This window comes from Heteronotia binoei, chromosome 21 (genome assembly GCF_032191835.1).
Source record: "Heteronotia binoei isolate CCM8104 ecotype False Entrance Well chromosome 21, APGP_CSIRO_Hbin_v1, whole genome shotgun sequence".
In the NCBI taxonomy this organism is placed as follows: Eukaryota; Metazoa; Chordata; class Lepidosauria; order Squamata; family Gekkonidae; genus Heteronotia; species Heteronotia binoei.
In genome coordinates this window covers 40,859,671-40,880,783 of record NC_083243.1, presented here as the reverse complement: position 1 = coordinate 40,880,783, position 21,113 = coordinate 40,859,671, and the positions used below count along the sequence as shown (strand labels likewise).

At 42.1% G+C, this 21,113-nt stretch overlaps 1 protein-coding gene across 5 annotated transcripts in view; it reads right to left on the bottom strand.

The window, feature by feature from the left end:
- Positions 1-3,074: 3,074 nt before the first annotated feature.
- Positions 3,075-21,113, bottom strand: part of FOXN3 (forkhead box N3) — a 279,923-nt gene continuing 261,884 nt past the window's right edge. For all 5 annotated transcript variants that reach the window (XM_060261575.1, XM_060261573.1, XM_060261576.1 and 2 more), the window contains one exon: positions 3,075-7,451. In XM_060261575.1, coding sequence (XP_060117558.1) covers positions 6,884-7,451 — 568 coding nt within the window. In that variant the 3' untranslated portion in view covers positions 3,075-6,883. The remainder of the gene's footprint in view (positions 7,452-21,113) is intronic.

Below are 21,113 nucleotides of genomic sequence, written 5' to 3'. Positions count from 1 at the left end.
ACAGTTTTGGGTGCTAACAACAAAAAGAGGTTGGTTTGTTAGCACCAGATCTAAGAAGAGCCAGTGTCAACATTTTTCTTGTGTAATTTTATTTGTAGACCAGCAAAATACAGCTCTGTAAACTCCATTTGTATGGGGAGAGGGGAGCTGGGCAGTGAAGTAAATAACTGTTTGTTAGTTGTGGAAGGATTGCAAGGTTTTGTTTTTTTTTTAAATTCGTGATTTATATCCCGCCCTTCCCACGAGTGGCTCAGGGCGGTTATGGTCAATGGTGTCAATGATAAATCACAGACTGTGCTCAATTCAAGATGACCAGCACACAACACAAACAGAAACAAAAGACAACTACTGCCCACCCAAAGTTTCTCAAAGATAATTCAACCCAAAGGGATTTAACAGTATGAGAAAAGGCCAAGCCCATCACTAGAATATTATGTAAATACTTGCAAAACTCAGCTTAAGAAAAGAACAATTTGGGTCAGGACCCTTTTGGTTCTATTTACTTATCTCATAGGGGAAAAATAACAGGGAGTTGGCGAGAGCTTTTTATACTCAACAATAAAACACAAAGACTCAGACAGAGATTGGAAGAGTTATTATTGTAAAAATGTTAACATATGTTTCATATTAGTATAAATTATAAAGTTATTTAAATTAGATCACAGTGCTGCAGTTATGTACATAACAGTGTTTTACATATTAGTGGGAAACTGAAGTAAGACTAAAAGATGTAACTGTCACTCAGCCAAGAGGATGAATATTCAGATTTTGGGGGTGGAATAATGCCTTTTTTGGAAGGGGGTGGGGTGGGGGGAATCCACCCTGAAATCATCAAATGCACAAGCCAGACAACTGAGCTTCATCTAATTAATTTTCTTAATTAAGCTAATTGCCTTTATATGTGGAAGTTGTATTTCTTTTATTCACCTCAACTTGATTGAAGCATTTTGTGGATGACCTAAGAGCTGAGATTTGCTGCAACAGATCTGTTGCAATTTACTCCAATAAACAGTTTGGCTGTGAAAGCCACCACTTGAAACCTGCATGCGGAAGGCAGACAGTCTAAGTCAGTGGACCATCAATGACCAAGTATGGAGGATTCAGAATCTAGCCTCCTTGGATCATCCCCACTTTGTCCATTGCATTTCACAGACATGTGGATCAATCTCACTCATCTCTTCTCCATGCAGATTCCATGAAAAAGCCATGCAAAAAGGAAATCACAAGCATCAAGTCCTGAGGAAATACTGGTCAACAACTAGTTTAACTGCTGTTCTGAACTTCACATGATGTGTTGGATTACACTGCTTTTTAAATGTTTTTCCAAACACAGGGAGAGATGTGAGTATGTTCAAAGTCTAGTCTCAATCCAGAGATCGTATGGTGTAAGTAGAGGCTCTGCTCTTTTGCAACTGCACTGGGGACAGTGCCAAACACAAGACCCCCCCCCCAAATAAAAAAATAAAAAATAGAAGAGCAAATAAGTCAGCATAGCACCAGTTTCATTTGCAATGTGCACCGAAACTCCTAGGGAAACTCTCAGTGAGAAATACTGTCTATAAAAATGCATTTGAAAATGAGTTCAGTGGCCCCACTTGGGTAAAAATCAGCACTACTCTGAGTAAAACAAAGACCTGTCAGAACTCTGGTCATACCTTTTAACATTCAAACGATAATGAACTTACTGAGAATGGAAAAATCATTAAATATTATTTTTTAAAGGCAAAGGGCTAAATCAAGACAATGCAACAGACAAAACAAATAGGGCATGATCCAGCCCCTGAAAACTGTCTGCAGAGGCTCTGTATATGTGCACAGGCACACTGTGTCATCTGCCCTAGTCCAGTGTTCTGCTGTAGTGCCTGGCAGTGCCTCACGACTACCTAGAAGTCTAGTGCAGGAAGAGTATAGACCTATGGGATATGAGTAGTTGCTAGCCCATTTGGGGCATGGGGTAGTTTCCTCAAGGCAGGATAATGCATCTCAGCCCTCAGTTGGAGTAAAGATTTACTGGGCCATTTTCTAGAGGGCTGGTAGGATTTCAGAAGAAGCCTCTTTGGTCCTGCAAACATATGCTGGTTAAACAGGTCACAGGTCCACTCCATATGTCTCCCTAGCCCCGGCCCGTACCTTAAGTAAAGGTTAATGACAACCCAGAAAAAGGTCAGACCCCCTCCTTCATACATTACACCCCGCTGCCTCTCCTGAGGACCATGCTAGCATGACAGCTGGATCATTTTCATGGTCATCCACAAATAAGCAACGAACTGTATTTTGTCCCATACATTTTCAACTCTACTAAAATTGCTGGCTTACTTATACTACACATAGTAAAATGGTCAAAACCAAAGAGAATTTGTCAATAACCACCTGAAGATGTGTGCATTGTTATGAATTCTAGCATCCTTACATCATTTTTGATTGGTTGAATTCAAAGTATTAATTTAGTGGTTTTTTGCTGTGGCACAGGGATAAATAGTTCAAGTATGAAGGATACAATCCACTGTGTATTAGCGTTTCTGCATAACATCCATGAATGGAAGTGGAACAGCACCAGTGCAGCTGAAGTCTACCACTGGACCCAATTATATTGGTTTAAAAGTTTGGCCCTAAGGTAAGTAGTAAGCACCACAAAATCTATTGGGAGAGATTTCATGGAGTAGAGAAATTACACATACTTTGTTGGAGTTTTATGACAGGCCAAGAGTTCACAAATCCTTCCATATTTGAAAAACACCTCAAATTCTGATTGGTTGCATCCTAAATTACCCCAGTGCATTATTTTGTAAAAAGATAAACTGTAATTATTTCTGTACAGTTTGCGCTATTCCGCATAAATTATGCTATTCCGGATAAATTAAACAATGTTGGTAAAATTGTATCCCAGGGATGGTCAATACATAAGGTATGAACCAGTCAAACTTCTCATTGATTTCATTAGGAAAGTTGATCATATCCTGAGCTGTCCCATAAAAATCCATGGAACCAAGTGTCAGGATTTGGCTTAGTTGTACCCTAAATACTGTATGGCCCTCTTTCCTTCTTTCCAGTAGCAGATTGTACTGGAACGGCTATTTTTCCTTTTATAAAACAGCTTTATACAAAAGCTGAAGGCTATTGCCTTAGTAGATTTACTCTGTTGATTAGCAAGACATATAGTAAATTAAATAAATATTATTCTCACTGAAGACTGTCCAGAAACCAAAGCCAATTTTTTTCTACAAGTGGGATGAAAATTCCTGCAATGAATCCCAAGGCTGGATGCATGCACAAATTTACTGCATGAATGTCAGGCAAAAAACTGTGGATATAAATATAACATAGGAAACAGTTTATATGGCCAATTTTTAAAGAATTACCAAATTAGATTTTAAAATGTTTCTTGGGGACTACATTTTCAAAAAACAACAACAAAAATCCATGGTAGATTATAATATAGTCAATACTAGTGTGAGGAATATTCTCTTTTGAGGAACAAAGTTATGCTAGTAACACTGGGTAACACATTCAGAAGGAACTAATGAAATAAATGCATTTATTTTGGATGTACAACTATGTTACAAGCCAAAAATGTATGTAGGAATGGCACACTTCTAGATCTGAGGAATTTAAGGAAGACTACAGTGATGTATATTATTTAAAAAGGCATTTAGGGCAGACAGCCAGGAATTTCTCCTTAGTCAAGTCTCATTGAATTGTCTAGAAGATTCCCCCTACCCCAGTTGACTGGATGGAAGCTGGAAGAAGAAGAAGATTTGGATTTATACCCTACTCTTCATTCAGAGTTTCAGAGCGCAAGAAACAGTACTACTTTCTCCACAGTGAGCACAGAGGGGGAAAAGTAGACACAATGGCACTCAAATTTATAATTCAGCCTGCAGCACACACCTGCTTGATGTAAGGAGCACAGCATATTTACTGGAAGGGGTGCAATGTGATATGATTCCCATGCTATCTCCTGCCACTGCAGCAAGAAACCAGAGGTTAAACAGAGATCCATTCTTAGGATCCTGTACATGCTCTTCTATTAACTCCAGGATCTAGCCTTCGGATTGCATTTCAGTCCGCAACTGAGAGAACCCTTTGGGTCGTGACATAGACTCCAGTGTGCTGAGTGCACTGTACTCTGTTGGTTCTCCATGCAAGCATTACTATACTGGTATAAATAGTAACATTAAAACTTCAGAATCCTTTCCACTCTTGACCTAATAGCCTCCTGGGGGAATATTTATTTCTTCCCACTAAATAGGCAATTATATCTCTTCATCAGATGTGCTCATGCCTGGGTGCATCTCTATGGTAGTTACAAGGGTATGTATTTGGCACCCAGGTTTGCGGAGAACTCTCTTACATTCTTTGACTGTTTTAAATTCCTTAAGAAGTTGGTTTTTTGCTGCTTAGTCAAGCATTACCCTCTCCTCCACTCTTCTATCTTTAAGACACAACTTTTCTGCCATATCTGTCTACAAGGATACATTATGACAGAAGAGGCAACAGTCTGATAGACTCACAATCTGATGTGTTTTTTGTAAGTCTCTTCAGTATGTGTCTCTCATTCACGCTGAATATATTTTGTGGAGTATCATTCCAGTGGTTTAGATCCAGTGGAGCATTTTTTCAATGGAAGCATTTCCACCTGTGGAATGTGACTTCCTTTCCTCCCCTCTCCCACTGAGCCTGAAATATCCCCCCCCAAATATTACCTGAAATGGCTTTTAGCATTTTATCTTACATTTTTTCCTAAAGCATCCTAGAATATAAAATTACATTTACTTCACTGGAGCCTATGGCCATGATCCAAAGAGCTCCATGCATGCCTAAAGCATTTCTGTATGCACATGGATGCATTACCATGTCAAACGTTACTCCAAAGGATCCCTTTCCCAGGCTGAGGCTGTGGCTGGGAATAGAGGTCCCTGAAAGACCTGATACATGACAGTTCTTCGGACTGCAGTTTTCAGTCTGAACGAGGCTGACTTACTGAGGAGACTTCAAACTCATTTTAAGGGGCTATTATCACTGCATGGGTAGGGTAATTCATTAAGCCAATCACTTTTTTTACACCATGGCACTATACAACTCCAATCACTCAGAACCAAAGAACATTTATTTCCCCATTGCAGATGAGCCAATTGGTGCAGTCATTGTCTTCCCAAACCAATTTGTACGTTGCTTTGCCAAAATCCAAGCATCTCCTCTGGAAGCCTTATCATACACACTCACTACTCACCTTGCCCTCAAAATTATTGCGTAATGTTAATACATGTAAAGACAAAGAAAGGACAAACGTGTTCAAAAAAACAGAGAAGTAGGGGGAGGGGGCTGAATGTGCAGACAAGGCAATTTAATTCAACCATCCAAGCCCTACCCGAGCATGAAGATTTATTTTTAATATTGCAGAGTAAGTTTCCCCAACAGTCAGTATTTGTCCCTGAAAAAGGTTAAACCTTAAAACACCTGCTTCCAAAAAACAAAAGAACAAAACAAAAAGGAAAAAAAAATCCAAAATGGGAAAAAAAAACCCAAACTAAGCCAATGGGCTTAAAAATTAGAGGCATAGCCTTTTTCTCTATTTTCTATATTTATATGAAAATAATTCATGCTTCATGCTAAATACATTATTTACCTTACAAGAACTTCTGTTATCTTTGAATTAAAAAAGGGTTTTGTTTTGTACTCCCCTGTCCCTCCCAGAAAGGAATCCATGCAAATGTGGATCTGAATTTTCTGCTGGCTACACTGGTTAAAACTGGAAATACATCATCATGTTTGCACAGATGAATCCTCACTGACATTAACTGGGTATGCCATTCTGAGGGCACTGTAAAGGAGCTCTATGTAATAATAATCACTTTATATCTTTTGCCCAAACACATCATTTTTTTTTCAAAAAAAAAAAGGTAATATAATACTAATGGCAGGTTTTGTAGCATGTCTATTTCCCCCCTAGCATGATCAAATCTTTTTGAGGTTTCCTCATTTTGATCCCCCTTATATATCTACTCATAATTTTTTTTTTTAGACTTGATTGCTTTTCACTCAGGCAGTTAAGAACTCATAGCTTGTCTTCCCATAATATTTTTGCAGGCAGTGCCAATCTTCAGGCTTATGGCTTTTTAAAAAAACATTCGTTTAATTTAAATATAGAAGACAATTAATTGATTAAACAATATCACTAATCTCCCCCATCCCCTTTCTCTTTATTTCACTGAAACTCATTGCATACACAGTTCAGTTTTCCACAATTTTAAAAGTTATTAAGTCTTCACATTATGAGCCATATACAGTACATGAAGCACCTAGTAGTTCATTACTGTATGAGCAGCTGTCTCCAGTGGCTATCCTAAGATTTTATGGCACAACAGCAAGCAAATGCCACTCTAAGATTCTTGGTTTTGAGGACGACGTGCGCCTCTTACTTTCCCCAAATCTCTAGTCACATTCACATATAAACCTGGTCATAAGGCCTTTCTAAAAAAATTCTAAAAGCCTGGCCTGAATGATTACCAAATTAGTAAATTTCTTCTAGGTATGTTTTCCAAGTGCCAAATTTTATTCCTCTCTCACATTAATTGGTGATGGCATATTCAACCATGCATTTCTGACAAAGCTGGAGAAAGCAATGGCAAATTTTGGCTTTTGTTATTTTGTCTTCATGTAATGAAAAGCTTTTGTAAAATTAGTTGAGTATCAGTATGAGTTCTATGGCTTCAATCTCCTTTAAAAAATAAAAATCTTAAGGGTTCCGAAAAAGGAAAAAGAAACAAAACGAAAACAAAAAAGGAGAAAAATAAAAAAAACCTGAACAAAGAAAATATTTGTTGATATTGCCACAAATCATTAGAATTCACCTGACGTGCTGAAACGAAATTGTTTTATAAGTTCAATCAATGGATTTGTTCTCATTTTTTGTGGTGTCCTTTTGCTCTTTCTGCCCCTTTGCCGTCCGATTGGTGATGTTATTCAAACAAGACCGAATCCCTGCCAAATGCAGGAGTGATCCAGCTGCTTCCTTCATCTCCTCATCGTCACTCTCTGGGGGTTTCTCTGTACGTCTCTTTTTAAGAGGCAGTGTGTCACTTGGTACTTTTTTTGCCTTCAGTAAATGCTGCCGTTTCTTGTGCTGAGATGCGTACCCGCTGTCAGCTAAAGAATCCTTGGTCTCTTTCCGATTTTGCTTTTTGTCCTCCTCCTCCGCCTCACTATGGCTCTCATGGCTGTGGGAGCTGACTTCGCTGCCCTCACTACCGTCCCGGCTACCTTTTGTAACAAATTCGTAATGGTCGTCCGCAGAGGAAGAGGAAACTGAGTCACTAGCAGGCGATGTGCTCCTGGGGTTCGAAGATTTGGCACTGCTATAGTTGTGATCCTCCTTTGGGTCACCGCTAACCAATGGAGAGCCACAGGATTGTTCACTCTCTGTCCGCATCCGGCAGTTTACAATTCCATTCCTGAAAAGAAAAGGGGAACACAAGATGGAACATGCTTTATAAATTGTTTGCTATAAAGAAGTCCCCACTCCCCAACTTCAATAAGAAGATAATTTTAAAAAAAAAAGACAAACAAGGCTAAAGCTGGGAGGAGACTTCGAAGTGCTACTTGAGGTGATTATAATTTCCTTAGTCCTCCTTTAAGACAATTTTCCTGGAACCAACCACAGTTCCTGGTCAGTGGCTGACTAAAGGGAAACAAGAGCACAGTTTGTGAGAGCAATAGTTGGCATGCCATCTTTCTGGCTAGTAAGGCCCTAAATCAACTATAAATTTAATCAAGATTGATAAATAAATGCTTATTGTTAGAGTAACAAACTTTAACTGTACATTCACCCTTTAAGGTTTAAGCTGAGAAACAGCAGGCACTGTAACAGAACTGAACATATTATTCTTCAAAATCATTTTGGGCTGTGGTATTACCATAACAGGGAATGGAAAACAGAAAGATTAACGTTGCCTTGCTTTCTAACAACTTGTGGTTGCTTTTGTTTATTATGACTGTAGATTCTTACACTTGTCACTAATAGTTTTAAGCATTTAATCAATTCATTGGTTAAATTTTAGACCAATTTAACAATTTTTTAAAAAAATGGTTGACAGCTTTAATTAAAACATGTGGCTAATTTAAGTTACCATAAGCCTTCAGACATCTTCAGAACTATTTAAGAACACTATAAATCACCAACTGGTGAAGCTAAATATTTTGACTGAGAGATGATTTAGTCCCACTGACGTCTACTGAATGTCTACTGAAGCTCACATAAATCAAAGAACTGCTATCTACCTGGGATGCAGATCAGCTTAAAGACACATTTTCAAACAAAAACGGCAATCAGATAATTCTGGCATAGCACTCTGTAACAAGTGCCTTAAAAGGGGAACTGGCTTCACAAGCCAGTACAGTAATCAGAAAATGCACACCATAGGCTCTTTATACATTACACCGTGTGTCACCCATCATATTAGGCACACAACAAGTTGGATTCTGTCAATCATTTCTGCACACTGACTCCTCTGCACATGATGGATCTCCAGCTACCCTCTCAATACAGATCCTGGTGGTCTCCTGTCAATGAGCATTCTGAGCTGCAGCAGGAAGGGGGGAAATCACAGTCTGCTGACATAAATCCTTGAGCAAGAGGAGAGTTTCAAGTTCCAACGCAGTTTTCCCACATGCATGTGTATGTGGTACATTTTTTATACCCAGCTTTGAAAATTCAGCCAACCTAAACCCTTCACATGAAGAAGATTGCAGATTTATACCCCGCTTTTCTCTCTGAATCAGAGACTCAGAGTGGCTTACAATCTCCTATATCTTCTCCCTCCACAACAGACACCCTGTGAGGTGGGTGGGGCTGAGAGGGCTCTCACAGCAGCTGCCCTTTCAAGGACAACTCCTGTGATAGCTATGGCTAACCCAAGGGCATTCCAGCAGCTGTAGGGAGGAGTGAGGAATCAAAACCGGTTCTCCCAGATACGTCTGCACACACGTAACCACTACACCAAACTCACTCTCCAGAACTTGCCACATGTATATTCCCACTGAGAGGGCTCTCACAGCAGCTGCCCTTTCAAGGACAATTCCTGCAATAGCTATGGCTAACCCAAGGGCATTCCAGCAGCTGTAACTCTAACAAAAAACACAGAGAGCTATCTTTTTTTTTTAAAGTGCAAATGTGTATTGTATTGTATTTTCCCCACACAGTAAGCATACAGCGAGTGGAAGGGCACTGTGAATGAAATGACACCTTTGGATTCACTCTGTAACATGTTATTTTGTGGTAACTCTGCTGACTAAAACTATACGGATTCTAGCTACTTAAGTACTGTAACATCCTAGAATGGATCAGCCTACAATATTCTTAAAACATCATTTATTTTATCTAGAAAACATTATTAATGTAGGCAGGGCTTTTTTTGTAGCAGGAACTCCTTTGCCTATTAGGCCACACACCCCTGATGTAGCCAATCCTCCTGGAGCTTCAGTAGGCCCTGTACTAAGAGCCCTGTAAGCTCTTGGAGGATTGGCTACATCAGGGGTGTGTGGCCTGTTATGTAAATGAGTTCTTGCTACAAAAAAAAGCTCTGAATGTAGGATTGTCTTCTGTGTATTGGTACAACACCCTGGGGCTTATAGATAAAACTAGCATCTAACTGCTGCAGAAGAAAATACTAATACAAAATAACTGTTAAGGATCTGTTGATGGTTCACTTTAGTTCAATATGATTTCTATCAATGAAGTTCATGGAAGAATATATTCTGTTAAACCAATTTTATAAAGCAAGGCCCTATGATTTACAAGTGCTCTCAATTCCTCCCACACTAGATTTTCAGAGTGTACTAAACCCGACACCTAATCATGGATGAGATAAAAATGCAAGGCATTTCAATGACACTTGAGAAACCACTCCAAGCCTTAATATCTTATCACTGAAACTGTCCTTCAAAACCATTAGAAGAGTTGCACTAGGCCAGGGGTGGCCAAACTGTGGCTCAGGAGCCACATGTAGCTCTTTCACACATATTGTGTGGCTCTTGAAGCCCCCACTGTCCTGTCGGCCAGCTTGGAGAAGGCATTTTTCTCTTTAAATCACTTATCCAAGCCAAGCCAGCTAGTGGTTTGGAGAATGTATTTAAAGTTAAAGTTGCTTTCTTTCCACCTCCCCCCATCTATTTGCCTGCCTGCCTGACTTGAGGCTCTCAAAGATCTGACATTCATGCCTTGCAGCTCTCAAACATCTGACATTTACTCTGTGGCTCTTTCATGAAGCAAGATTGACCACCCCTGTACTAGGCCATAACAGACCTGGCCTACCACCAGTCTTGTATTTGGCAGCAGGCATTACCAAGGATCACAACACAAGAATACAAGAGACAGTTCGAGAGAGGCATCCAGTGATGGAGGGAGTTCAGTTGAACTAGCCATCTAGCAGTTGTACAGTCAGGGGTGTACAGGGCTTAGTGCTGAGCATCATTATCTGAGCCCTAGCTGCTGTATGACATGGGGGGATGGGAGTGATACTCAGCACCTTTCAGCACAGAAATTACATGCAAGTAATGAAGCCCAATACATGGCTGCATAGCTGTGATGAGTTCTGAGCAGGGTGGGTCTACCCAGGGCTTTTTTTGAGCAGGAACACAGTTCCGGCTGGCTTGGTATCAGGGGTGTGTGTCCTAATATGCAAATGAGATCCTGCTGGGCTTTTTCTACAAAAAAACCTTATGTGAAGCAATGGTTATGCCAGGGAGTGTGGCCTAGTATTCAAATGAGTTCCTGCTGGGCTTTTTCTACAAAAAAAGAGCCCCGAGTCTACCCATAATCAAGCCACCCTCAAGGGTAACTTCAGATGACCTGCAGAAGGCATGGTGAGGAGTTAATTGGGTTACCAAGACGCTCTGTCAGTCAAGATAGACCATACTGGGATGGATGGATCAATCTGATTCAGAACAACACAATTTCTTTTTTAATTTACTTAAACACACTTTGTTTTTACTGTTTTTATGATACTACTGGTGTCATCTTTGTGATTTACAGTTTCTGTAATCTATAGCTTATTTTATTTTTGTGAGAGAAACAATCATAGAAAAAGAAAATGCACAAGAAGTCAATTTGAAAATCTGCATAGAATCCATTTGTTTAATCATATCCTTTAAAACCTTTCCCCATTTTACAAGCATTCTGAATCCTTTGAAAAGCAATGTGTAAAGAAACTAAATAAATCCCCAACTATCCCCAACCCTTCTCCATACTATTTTCTTCTCCCAAAACTTAACAAAGGCAAGTCTAGTAGCAGTTATCATATCCTACACTACTTGTGTATCTCATAGAAAAGAGATTACACAGTCAAGAAGAAAAATATCTGAGATATGTGGACTCAACATGCCTATGTCTGTCAGTAATATTTATTTTAAAACACTTCCATGCTGCCTTTCCATCCAAATATGGTCCCCTAAGGCAGTGAGCATCAAAACATTACATTTAAGACATTAAAATTGAATGTACAATGGTTAAAACATAAATACATAAACACATCCTACACCACAACCATGGAGTAGAGCCAATAACGTTTATCGGGGGTATGCAAAACAAAAGTTTTTCACCCATAGAGGGAGACAGCTGAATCTCCCTGGAGAGGTAGTTCCAAAGGTTTGGTATGACCTTTCTCAGGTTGTGACCTGTCCAGCCTTAGACAGTGGAAGCACCTGAAGCACAGCCTCCAAAGATCTCTCTCGGCTTGACTTCGCGAACGAAGATTTAAGAAGGGTGCAGTAGTCCACGTGTGCTGCAGGCTCGCTGGTGGCTGACAAGACCAATGCGGGACAGGCAGATCCGGCCACAGTGGCTGCAGGGAAAAGTCTGATTTGGGGTTGGTGCTGTAGCAGTGCGATTCTTCCTCAATCTCCTTTTGTCCTCAAGACCAGCTATGCGTGCGTTCTCAAAGGAAGAGACAGCCTGGTGGATGGTGTGCCTCCATGCTTTGCGATCTGAGGCTAGGTCAGACCACTGGTGATGGTTGATGCGACAGGTGCCAAGGGATTTCTTCAAGGAGTCCTTGTACCTCTTCTTTGGTGCCCCTCTATTTCGATAGCCAGTGGAAAGTTCGCCATACAGGGCAATCTTGGGAAGACGGTGGTTTTCCATCCTGGAGATATGCCCTGCCCAGCGCAGCTGCGTCTTCAACAGCAATGCCTCGATGCTTGTAACCTCCGCCTGCTTGAGGACTTCAGTGTTGGTCACAAAGTCACTCCAGTAGATGTTGAGGATGGTGCAAAGGCAGTGCTGATGAAAGCGCTCAAGGAGTCGCAGGTGATGACGATATAAAACCCACGATTCGGAGCCGTAGATGAGGGTTGTCATCACAACCGCTTTGTAAACATTGATCTTTGTGCCTTTTTTCAGATGCTTGTTGCTCCACACTCTTTTGTGCAGTCGGCCAAATGCACGGTTTGCCTTTGCCAGCCTGTTGTCAATCTCCTTGTCGATCTTGGCATCTGAGGAGATGATGCACCCCAGGTAGCTGAACTGCTGGACTGTCTTCAGAACTGATTCACCCACAGTGATGCAGGAAGGGTGATAATCTTCCTGGGGTGCAGGCTGGTGGAAAACTTCTGTCTTCTTCAGACTAACTTCTAGGCCGAATAGCTTGGCAGCCTCTGCAAAGCAGGATGTCATATGCTGCAGAGCTGATACCAAGTGGGAGACGAGTGCAGCGTCATCAGCAAACAGTAGCTCTCGGATAAGTTTTTCCATTGTCTTGGAGTGAGCCTTTAGTCGCCTCAGGTTGAACAGGCTGCCATCAGTGTGATAGCGGATGTAGACACCATCGTCATCATCTAGATCTACTGCGGCTTTTTGAAGCATCATGCTAAAGAAGATCGTAAAGAGAGTTGGCGCGAGAACGCAGCCTTGCTTTACACCTGTGCCTATTGGGAAGGGCTCCGAGAGGTCGTTGCAGTGTCTGACTTGGCCTCGCTGGTCTTCATGTAGCTGGATGATCATGCTGAGGAACCTTGGGGGACATCCTAAACGTTCCAAGATTTGCCACAGGCCTTTCCTGCTAACGGTATCGAAAGCTTTGGTAAGGTCAACAAAAGTCACATATAGACCCTTGTTCTGTTCCCTGCATTTCTCTTGGAGCTGCCTGAGAACAAATACCATGTCGGTGATGCTCCTGTTAGCTCTGAAGCCGCACTGGCTCTCTGGGAGGAGTTCTTCTGCAATGGTGGGCACCAGTCTGTTCAGGAGTATTCTGGCAAGGATTTTTCCTGCGATGGAGAGCAAGGTTATTCCCCGGTAGTTAGAGCAGTCTGACTTTTCCCCTTTGTTCTTGTGTAGAGTGATGATGATTGCATCGCGAAAGTCCTGTGGTAGTTTGCCTTGTTCCCAGCAGGTGACAAGTACTTTGTGAAGTGTGCTATGTAGTACTGTGCCCCCATGCTTCCAGATCTCTGGTGGGATTCCATCAACTCCCGCTGCCTTGCCACTTTTCAGTTGCTTGATGGCTTTAACAGTCTCTTCTAGGGTGGGGATCTCATCCAACTCTGTTTTCACTGGTTGAAGTGGGGTGAGGTGGATTGCTGAATCTTGAACTACGCGGTTGGCACTGAAGAGAACCTGAAAATACTCCGACCACCGGTTCAGTATGGATGCCTTGTCTGTGAGGAGCACTTGGCCGTCTGCACTACACAAGGGACTCTGAGCCTGATATGATGGGCCATATACTGCCTTCAGGGCTTCGTAGAACCCTCTTAAATCACCAGTGTCTGCACACAGCTGGGTTCTCTCTGCAAGCTTGGTCCACCACTCGTTCTGAATGTCTCGAAGCTTGCGCTGGAGGTTGCTACATGCAGCGTGAAAGATTGTTTTTTTCCCGGGACAGGAGGGCTGAGCAAGATGTGCTTGGTAGGCAGATCTCTTTTTCGCTAGTAATTCTTGGATCTCTTGATTGTTCTCATCAAACCAGTCCTTGTTTTTCCTTGTGGAGAACCCGACGACTTCTTCAGAGATCGACAGGATGGTAGTTTTTAGGTGTTCCCATAGTGCTTCTGGAGAAGGGTCTGTGGGGCAACTGGGGTCTTCAATTCTTGACTGGAGTTTTGCCTGGAAGGCAGCTTTAACTTCAGCTGACTGAAGGCTGCCAACCTGAAGCTTCCTCCGAGGGATACCTCCTCTCCTGGGTGTGGGTTTAAAGTGAAGACGGAGATTGCAGCGTACAAGACGATGATCCGTATGACATTCTGTACTGGGCATTACTCGGGTGTGTAAGACATCTCGAAGGTCTCTCTGGCGCACCAGAATGTAGTCGATAAGGTGCCAGTGCTTGGACCGTGGGTGCATCCAGGTTGTCTTCAGGCTGTTCTTCTGCTGCAAGATAGTGTTGGTGATGGTGAGCTGGTGCTCCGTGCAGAATTCTAGCAGGAGGCGCCCGTTATCATTGCAGTTGCCAATGCCGTGTTTGCCAAGTACTCCTTTCCAGGCTTCCGAGTCTCCAAAGATAACCTGATAGGATAAATACATATGGGCAGGGCTTTTTTTGAGTGGGAACGCGCAGGAACAGAGTTCCGGCTGGCTTGGTGTCAGGGGTGTGTGGCCTAATATGTAAATGAGGTCCTGCTGAGCTTTGTCTGCAAAAAAGCTCTATGCGAAACAAGGGTGATGTCAGGGGTGTGGCCTGATATGCAAATGAGTTCCTGCTGGGCTTTTTCTTCAAAAAAACCCCCCTGCATATGGGGTAAGGTATGCTGCCTCCAAACTATAAAGGGCTTTAAAGGTCAATATCAGCACCCTGAGGTAAGTCCAGAAGCAAACTGCATCCATAACCTATTGGGTTAATCAATTACCTCAGAAGCACATTAGCTTTATGCAGTATCCATGATCCTCCACATTTCCTAATTAAGGGGAAAATGCTGTTCAAGCAAATTATAAAGATGATCTGACTCCAATAGTAACAAAAGAACAATTTTTTCCTTACACAAATAGAAGCACATCTTGCATGACATATTCCTGTAGGTACATTTAATTTACTGTGAACAGATTAACTTCAAAAAGGTTAACTTGCTACAGCTCAAAGCTCAGGTAACAGAGAGGAGAGGTCCCAGGGTTTTTTTTTTAGCAGGAACGCACAGGAAAGCAGTTCTGGCTGGCTTGGTGTCAGGGGGTGTGGCTTAGTATACAAATTAGTTCCTGCTGGATTTTTTTTTTACAAAAAAAGCCCTGAGAGGTCCTACAGAAGATGAAACAGACGGCAAGCAACAGCAGAAGAGGCTCAAAATCTAAGTGATAAGAGGGTGGGGCCAACTGCTATGTGTACCCCAGTGAGATAATTCTCTTAACCCTTTCCCTCCCAGATCCTTCTGTATGCAGAGTGCCGTGGATCAGTCCAAGACAAGCAATGCTGGAGACTCCTCAGTAGAAGGGGATTCCTCAGGTGCAAAGATGCTTTGTGGAGTCAGCCCTGAACTAATAGCTGAGGAGCTACAGACTAGTCAAGGCTCACAGCCAGCAGCTGATCCAGAGCCACTAGCATCTAGCCCTGATGCAGCAGATGAGACCCAGTTAAGTGATATCAGCCCTCCAAGCTCTCCCCCACCCTTTGAACCCTGGAGACAGAACCCTAGAAGGGAGCTGCAAACAAGGAGACAGGATGCAGATTTCCTGGCCAGTTGCTCACTGATGATAGCCTGGAGTAGCTTGCAGCAGTAATCCCAACCAAGCAGCTGGCTGTTAACATTAGCTTGTTAGGAAGTGCCTACAAAACCCAGTGCTAGAAGCCTGCACTTTGAGAAAGCTACAAGCCACCAACCTCTTCACTCAGTGACCATAGCTCTGAATGCTGCTCCTTTGTTCTTTGGACTGGCTCTGACATCTTTCTCCTTGCACCTGTGAATGAACTTGGACTGTTGTACCTTGCTTCCTGTATAATGCTTTGAACTGGACTCTGCAGTCTTGGTAACTGACCTTTGGACTGAACTATGACTCTGGAATTTGGCTTGGACTGATCCTAGATTCTGACAGAGTTATAGTATTCAACACATATGAGGTAAATTATGCTGCCCTCAAATCATACAGGGTTTTAAAGGTCAATACCAGCACTCTGGATTGAGCCCACAAGCAAACTGGAAGGCAGTGAAAATGGAACAAGACTGGGATGATACAGTCTCTATATAGGTCTTCAAGGGCAGCCCTATTCAGAACATATGGTAGTAATCTAATCTAGATTACTTGTTTTTATATTGTGGTTTTTAACTGTAAATCGTCTTGAGCAGGACTCTGAAGAGGCAGCACAGAAATTTCTAAATAAATAAAAAGAAATAGATGTTACCAGGGCATGCACCACAGTAACAAGATCTTTCCCACCCAGGAATGGCCACAGCTGGCTCATGAGCTGAAACTGGTGAAAGGTGCCACTGCTGCCACCTATTTATCCAACAAGAGGCCCAAGTCTAGAAACAGCTCAAAGAATACAACAGAAACCGCATCCCAAAAATTCTGGGCATGGGGACAATGGGAGAAAAAAAATCAGGTTTCAGCAGCACAAAACTACCATATTTGTTCCTGACAGTGATATCAGTTTACTAAACTCCAGGGAAAGACTGCCACTGATGCATTACCTTTAGCATACAATCATAAAATGCACAAATTGAGAATGATGAATGTAATGAAGTTACTTCCTGCCACATGTAAGTATTTTATGTCCTAAAGCGTTAGACCAGGAGTGTCAAACTAATTTGTTATGGGGGCCTGATATGACATAAATGAGCCCTTTTTGGGCCCAGCCATGTCTGTCTTAAAATGTAATGCTAGGTAGCAGGGATATAAACTTTATAAAGGATACAGACAAACACAATTAAAGATTTTTGAAAAAACTTAAAACATGTTTAAAAGATCAGCACTCTTGCAATATTTTGTTTATTTATCTCTGATAACTGACACCTCTTGCTCTGAATTATTGCATCAAAATCTGGAGACAATGTCTGTGCTGTAGCAATCTCGAGTATGCTGTTCAGATGTTGTTCAGGTGTGTTTCTGTAAGCTACAAACCTACTTTTGATTTATTGCTATTCTTTACAGAAATCTCATGGTCAATGCTTTCAGCCTAAGACCCAGGGGAAAACATGAAATGGCTGGGCATTGTGAGCTTTTGTACATAAGTTGCTTCATGTGCTGGTCAGCCAGCAGAGAAAACAGAAGCTTTGCTCTGTAGCTTCTGTGTGATTGAGCAAGCTTGGCAAAGTAAGTTGTGACACAGAAGGAATCAAGAGAGAGAGAAGAATGCAGACAGTGAGTTGCTCATGGGACTGATAGGAGCCCTCTGAGGGCCTGATCCAGCCCTCAGCCTGCACATTTGACACCCCTGCTTTAAGCCCTGTATTAAATCTAAACTGAATGTGACAGCAGCAATTCACTCGAACCTTTTTCTGAGCTGGACTATTGGTCTATCAAGATCAGAACTGTCTGTTCTGGCAACGGCTCTCTAGAGCTTTTGTACATAAGTTGCTTCACGTGCTGGTCAGCCAATGGAGAATATAGAAGCTTTGCTCTGTAGCTCCTGTGCAATTGAGCAAGCCTTGCAAAGCAAGCTGCGATGCAGAAGGAAGCAAGAGAGGGAGAAGGAAGCAGACGACAGTGAGTTGCTCATGGGCCTGATAAGATCCCTCTAGGGGCCTGATCCAGCCCTTGGGCTGCATGCCTGCTTTAGACCACTTTCTTACAAGCTTTTGGTACTTTGAAACTCTCTCTCTCAATTTGAGGAACAAGTACCTTGCACCCACAACCAGTACATTTTCCAAATTTTGAGTTCTCTGAATAACCTCTCTATTTCTAAAACAGTTATCAAGAAGCTTTTGCCATACAATACTGGAAGACTGCAATTTTGTTATTACCTCAAATGTTATCACCTTGGGTTTTTTCCATCAAGTCTTTATACCACCCCAACTCACTTTCCTCCTGCTACTGGACATTTATCAAAGTTAAGAGACAGCACACATCACAGCTCTCATACAAGTAGAGCCAGAGGGGATATGAGTAAAGGGTGCTATCCCAGACATTAAATTCTCAATCCACAATATTACCATGAGAATAAAAAAGTTTTCATCCATATGCATGGCCTTCAGTCTGCAAGACCTGAGCAAGGATGTTAATGACAGGACATTTTGGAGGTCATTAATTTGGAATGGCTTGATGTCATGTAGCACACATTATATTCCTAGCCATTTGAAAGCAATGCATCCCACAGTTTAGCTAGACACCTACATTTATATAAAGGTAAATGTGGTCCCCTGTGCAAGCACCAGTCGTTTCTGAATCTGGGGTGATGTTGCAGACTTTTTACAGGGTGGTTTGCCATTGCCTTCCCCAGTCATCTACACTTTCCCCCCAGCAAGCTGGGTACTCATTTTACGAACCTCGGAAGGATGGAAGGGTGAGTCAACCTTGAGCTGGCTACCTAAACCTCGCTTCTGCCAGGACTGAACTCAGGTTGTGAACAGAGCTTGGACTGCAGTACTGCAACTTACCACTCTGTGCCAAAACAAAACCCAATATCTCTGGGTGGTTATAATGAAAAAAATATTCTAATGTTATGTGAAATCTCTACTTTCTTTGCTTTAAATATGATGCCTGGTAATTGGCCCTGATCTGGATAATGCAGGCTAGTCCTCTCTAATCAGCTAAATAGAGTCTGCCCTGGCCCATATTTATATGAGAGAACACCTAGGAAATCTGGGCAGGCAATGGCAAACCACCTCTGAATGTCTCTTGCTTTGAAAACCCCACAGGGTTCCTGTAAGGCAGATACGACTTGACACCACACATCTGCCCCCCCTAATGGCCCAGAACCAGAGCCTGCCCACCCACCAGCCAAACTAGGCATTTGCCTAGGCACCAGCAGGGCAGGGGCGCCAAAACTGGCCCTCGCTCCCTAGGCAGATCCCTAGTTGCCTCCCCCTCCCTCCTTCCCACCCAATTTTTACTGCCCTGGGAACTGGTGGTGGAACACCGGCTCCCAGGACTCTTTCAAGGCCGCCACCCCCCACTGATGGGGGGGGGGGCTTGAAAAAGCCCCGTGAGATGGTGCTTCACCGCTGGTTTCCCAGGCAGTAAACTTGGGAGGGAGGGGAGGCGCCACAGAGGGGGGTGGGCAGGCAGCGAGGCTGCCTGGGGCGCCATGTGCCCTTGCGCTGGGCCTGCCCAGAACTCATTACATTTCAGTAGGATATTTCTTGCATTGCATTAGGATAAATAATAACAATGTAATGTTGCTATATTTGGTCTGCCAAATAATCCAGGAATCCATGTATCTCAGGTACAAACAAAAGAAAGTATTCATGATCTCTCCACTTAAATGAATGAGGAAGCTATTCCAGATATGGATGATTAGAACAGGGGTGGCCAAACTGCAGCTTGGGAGCCACATGTGGCTCTTTCACACATATTGGTGGTTCTCAAGCCTCCACCGCCTCATTGGTCGGTCTGGAGAAGGCATTAGTTTTTTTTTTAAATCACTTATCCAAGCCAAGCCAGCTGGCAGCTTGGAGAATACATTTAAAGTTAAAGCTGCTTGCTTTCCACCACTCTCCCCCATCTATTTTCCTTCCTTCCAGCTCTCAAACATCTGACATTTATTCTATGTGGCTGTTATGTTAAGCAAGTTTGCTGATCCCTGGACTAGAACTTCAGCACCTCCAAAAAATTTTAGGAATGCGACAGAGTCATTTCTAAAAACAAAACTGATTTTTTTGTTAATTATAGAAGAAAAGAACACTAAAATGTAAAGTACTCTGAGTAGATGGTCTCAAACTGTACTCTGGATTCTTTTTTTAAAATCCTATGAATTTCCTAAAGTACAACATAGCAAGGTATGTATGATGTGTCTATCTTCAAAAAATAGTAAGCAGTCCAAACAAGATTAAGACATACATACAAGACTGAAAGATTACCAAACCTGCATTGTTACTGAGAATATTTCCTGAAAGATGAATGCAAACATTTAAAAATAGCACAAAATTCTTACTTCTATCTTTTCTTGCTCAAGAAATTTAAATCTCTTGGATGTTAGGAAGTGGTTTATGGTCCATAAATTATATGCAGAACACAACAGGGGAAAGAAGACAAAGACAAAGCTCTTTCAATTATTAATAGCTAAATGCAATGTCATTCATGATTGTGCAGCAAGCAAGCTCCATTCACTCTGGGATGGTGCCACCACTGCAGGGATTGTCATTAGAGGATGCCAAATGCTTATGAGTAAAAGTCATCCATATTCAAAACAGTCGTACAGTGAATTTATAACCAGCTCCTTAAAATACTTCATTAAGCAAGAAGCATGCGCTGCCCATGAAGAGCCAGGTTGTTAGTTTTAAGGCTAAAATTAAGAAGATGTTCAAGATCATCACAATGTGTGTGTGAGAACTGAAGTGACTTGATTTTTTTTCTTTATTTACAATGGCATATAGTTGGAGTAAAGTCGCTCAGTCAAGAGCACACGCCAATGAATCTTAGCATGAAGCCAACAGTAACAGTCTTGCTTCAAGGAAATAAACACGGAACACAATAGGTGGGAAATCACACAGTGTGGAAGACTCTTTGGGAAACAAAGCATATCGAGCTTTTCAAACCTACTTTGCATATTTTTATTATACCATATTTAACAGATTGAGTATCTTTTTTTAAAAAAAAAAAGAACGCCACCCTGCTTCCTTATATCTAAAACTGTGTTCTTTTTCCCACAGGTTGATGATTTGGAGTGAAGCATTTCAATTGCACTTTTACAAGTAATAACAGGCAAAGGACAGACCAACTCAGCTGATACAAGCGATGGAGAGAGCAGCAGGACGTTGTTTGCCTTCTGCTGCAGTCCCAGAGGTCCATCCCGCCACCTCCTGTGTTTATCAGATTAAGAGTGCCAGCGGCAAGCTTCAGCTGTTAAACCATCAGGATGGGGAAACCGAGCGCCTGGTTTGACAGAGCTAACAAAGTGTTATGTAGAACGCACTCAGGTGCTGAATGTGAGTTGTTCCCCACAGCATTCTTTACACCAGTGGTTTCCACTTCCAGATTGCTCCTACGATTAGATTCTAGAAAACTTTATTCTGCCACCTGGTATTTTCTCCACTGAAGA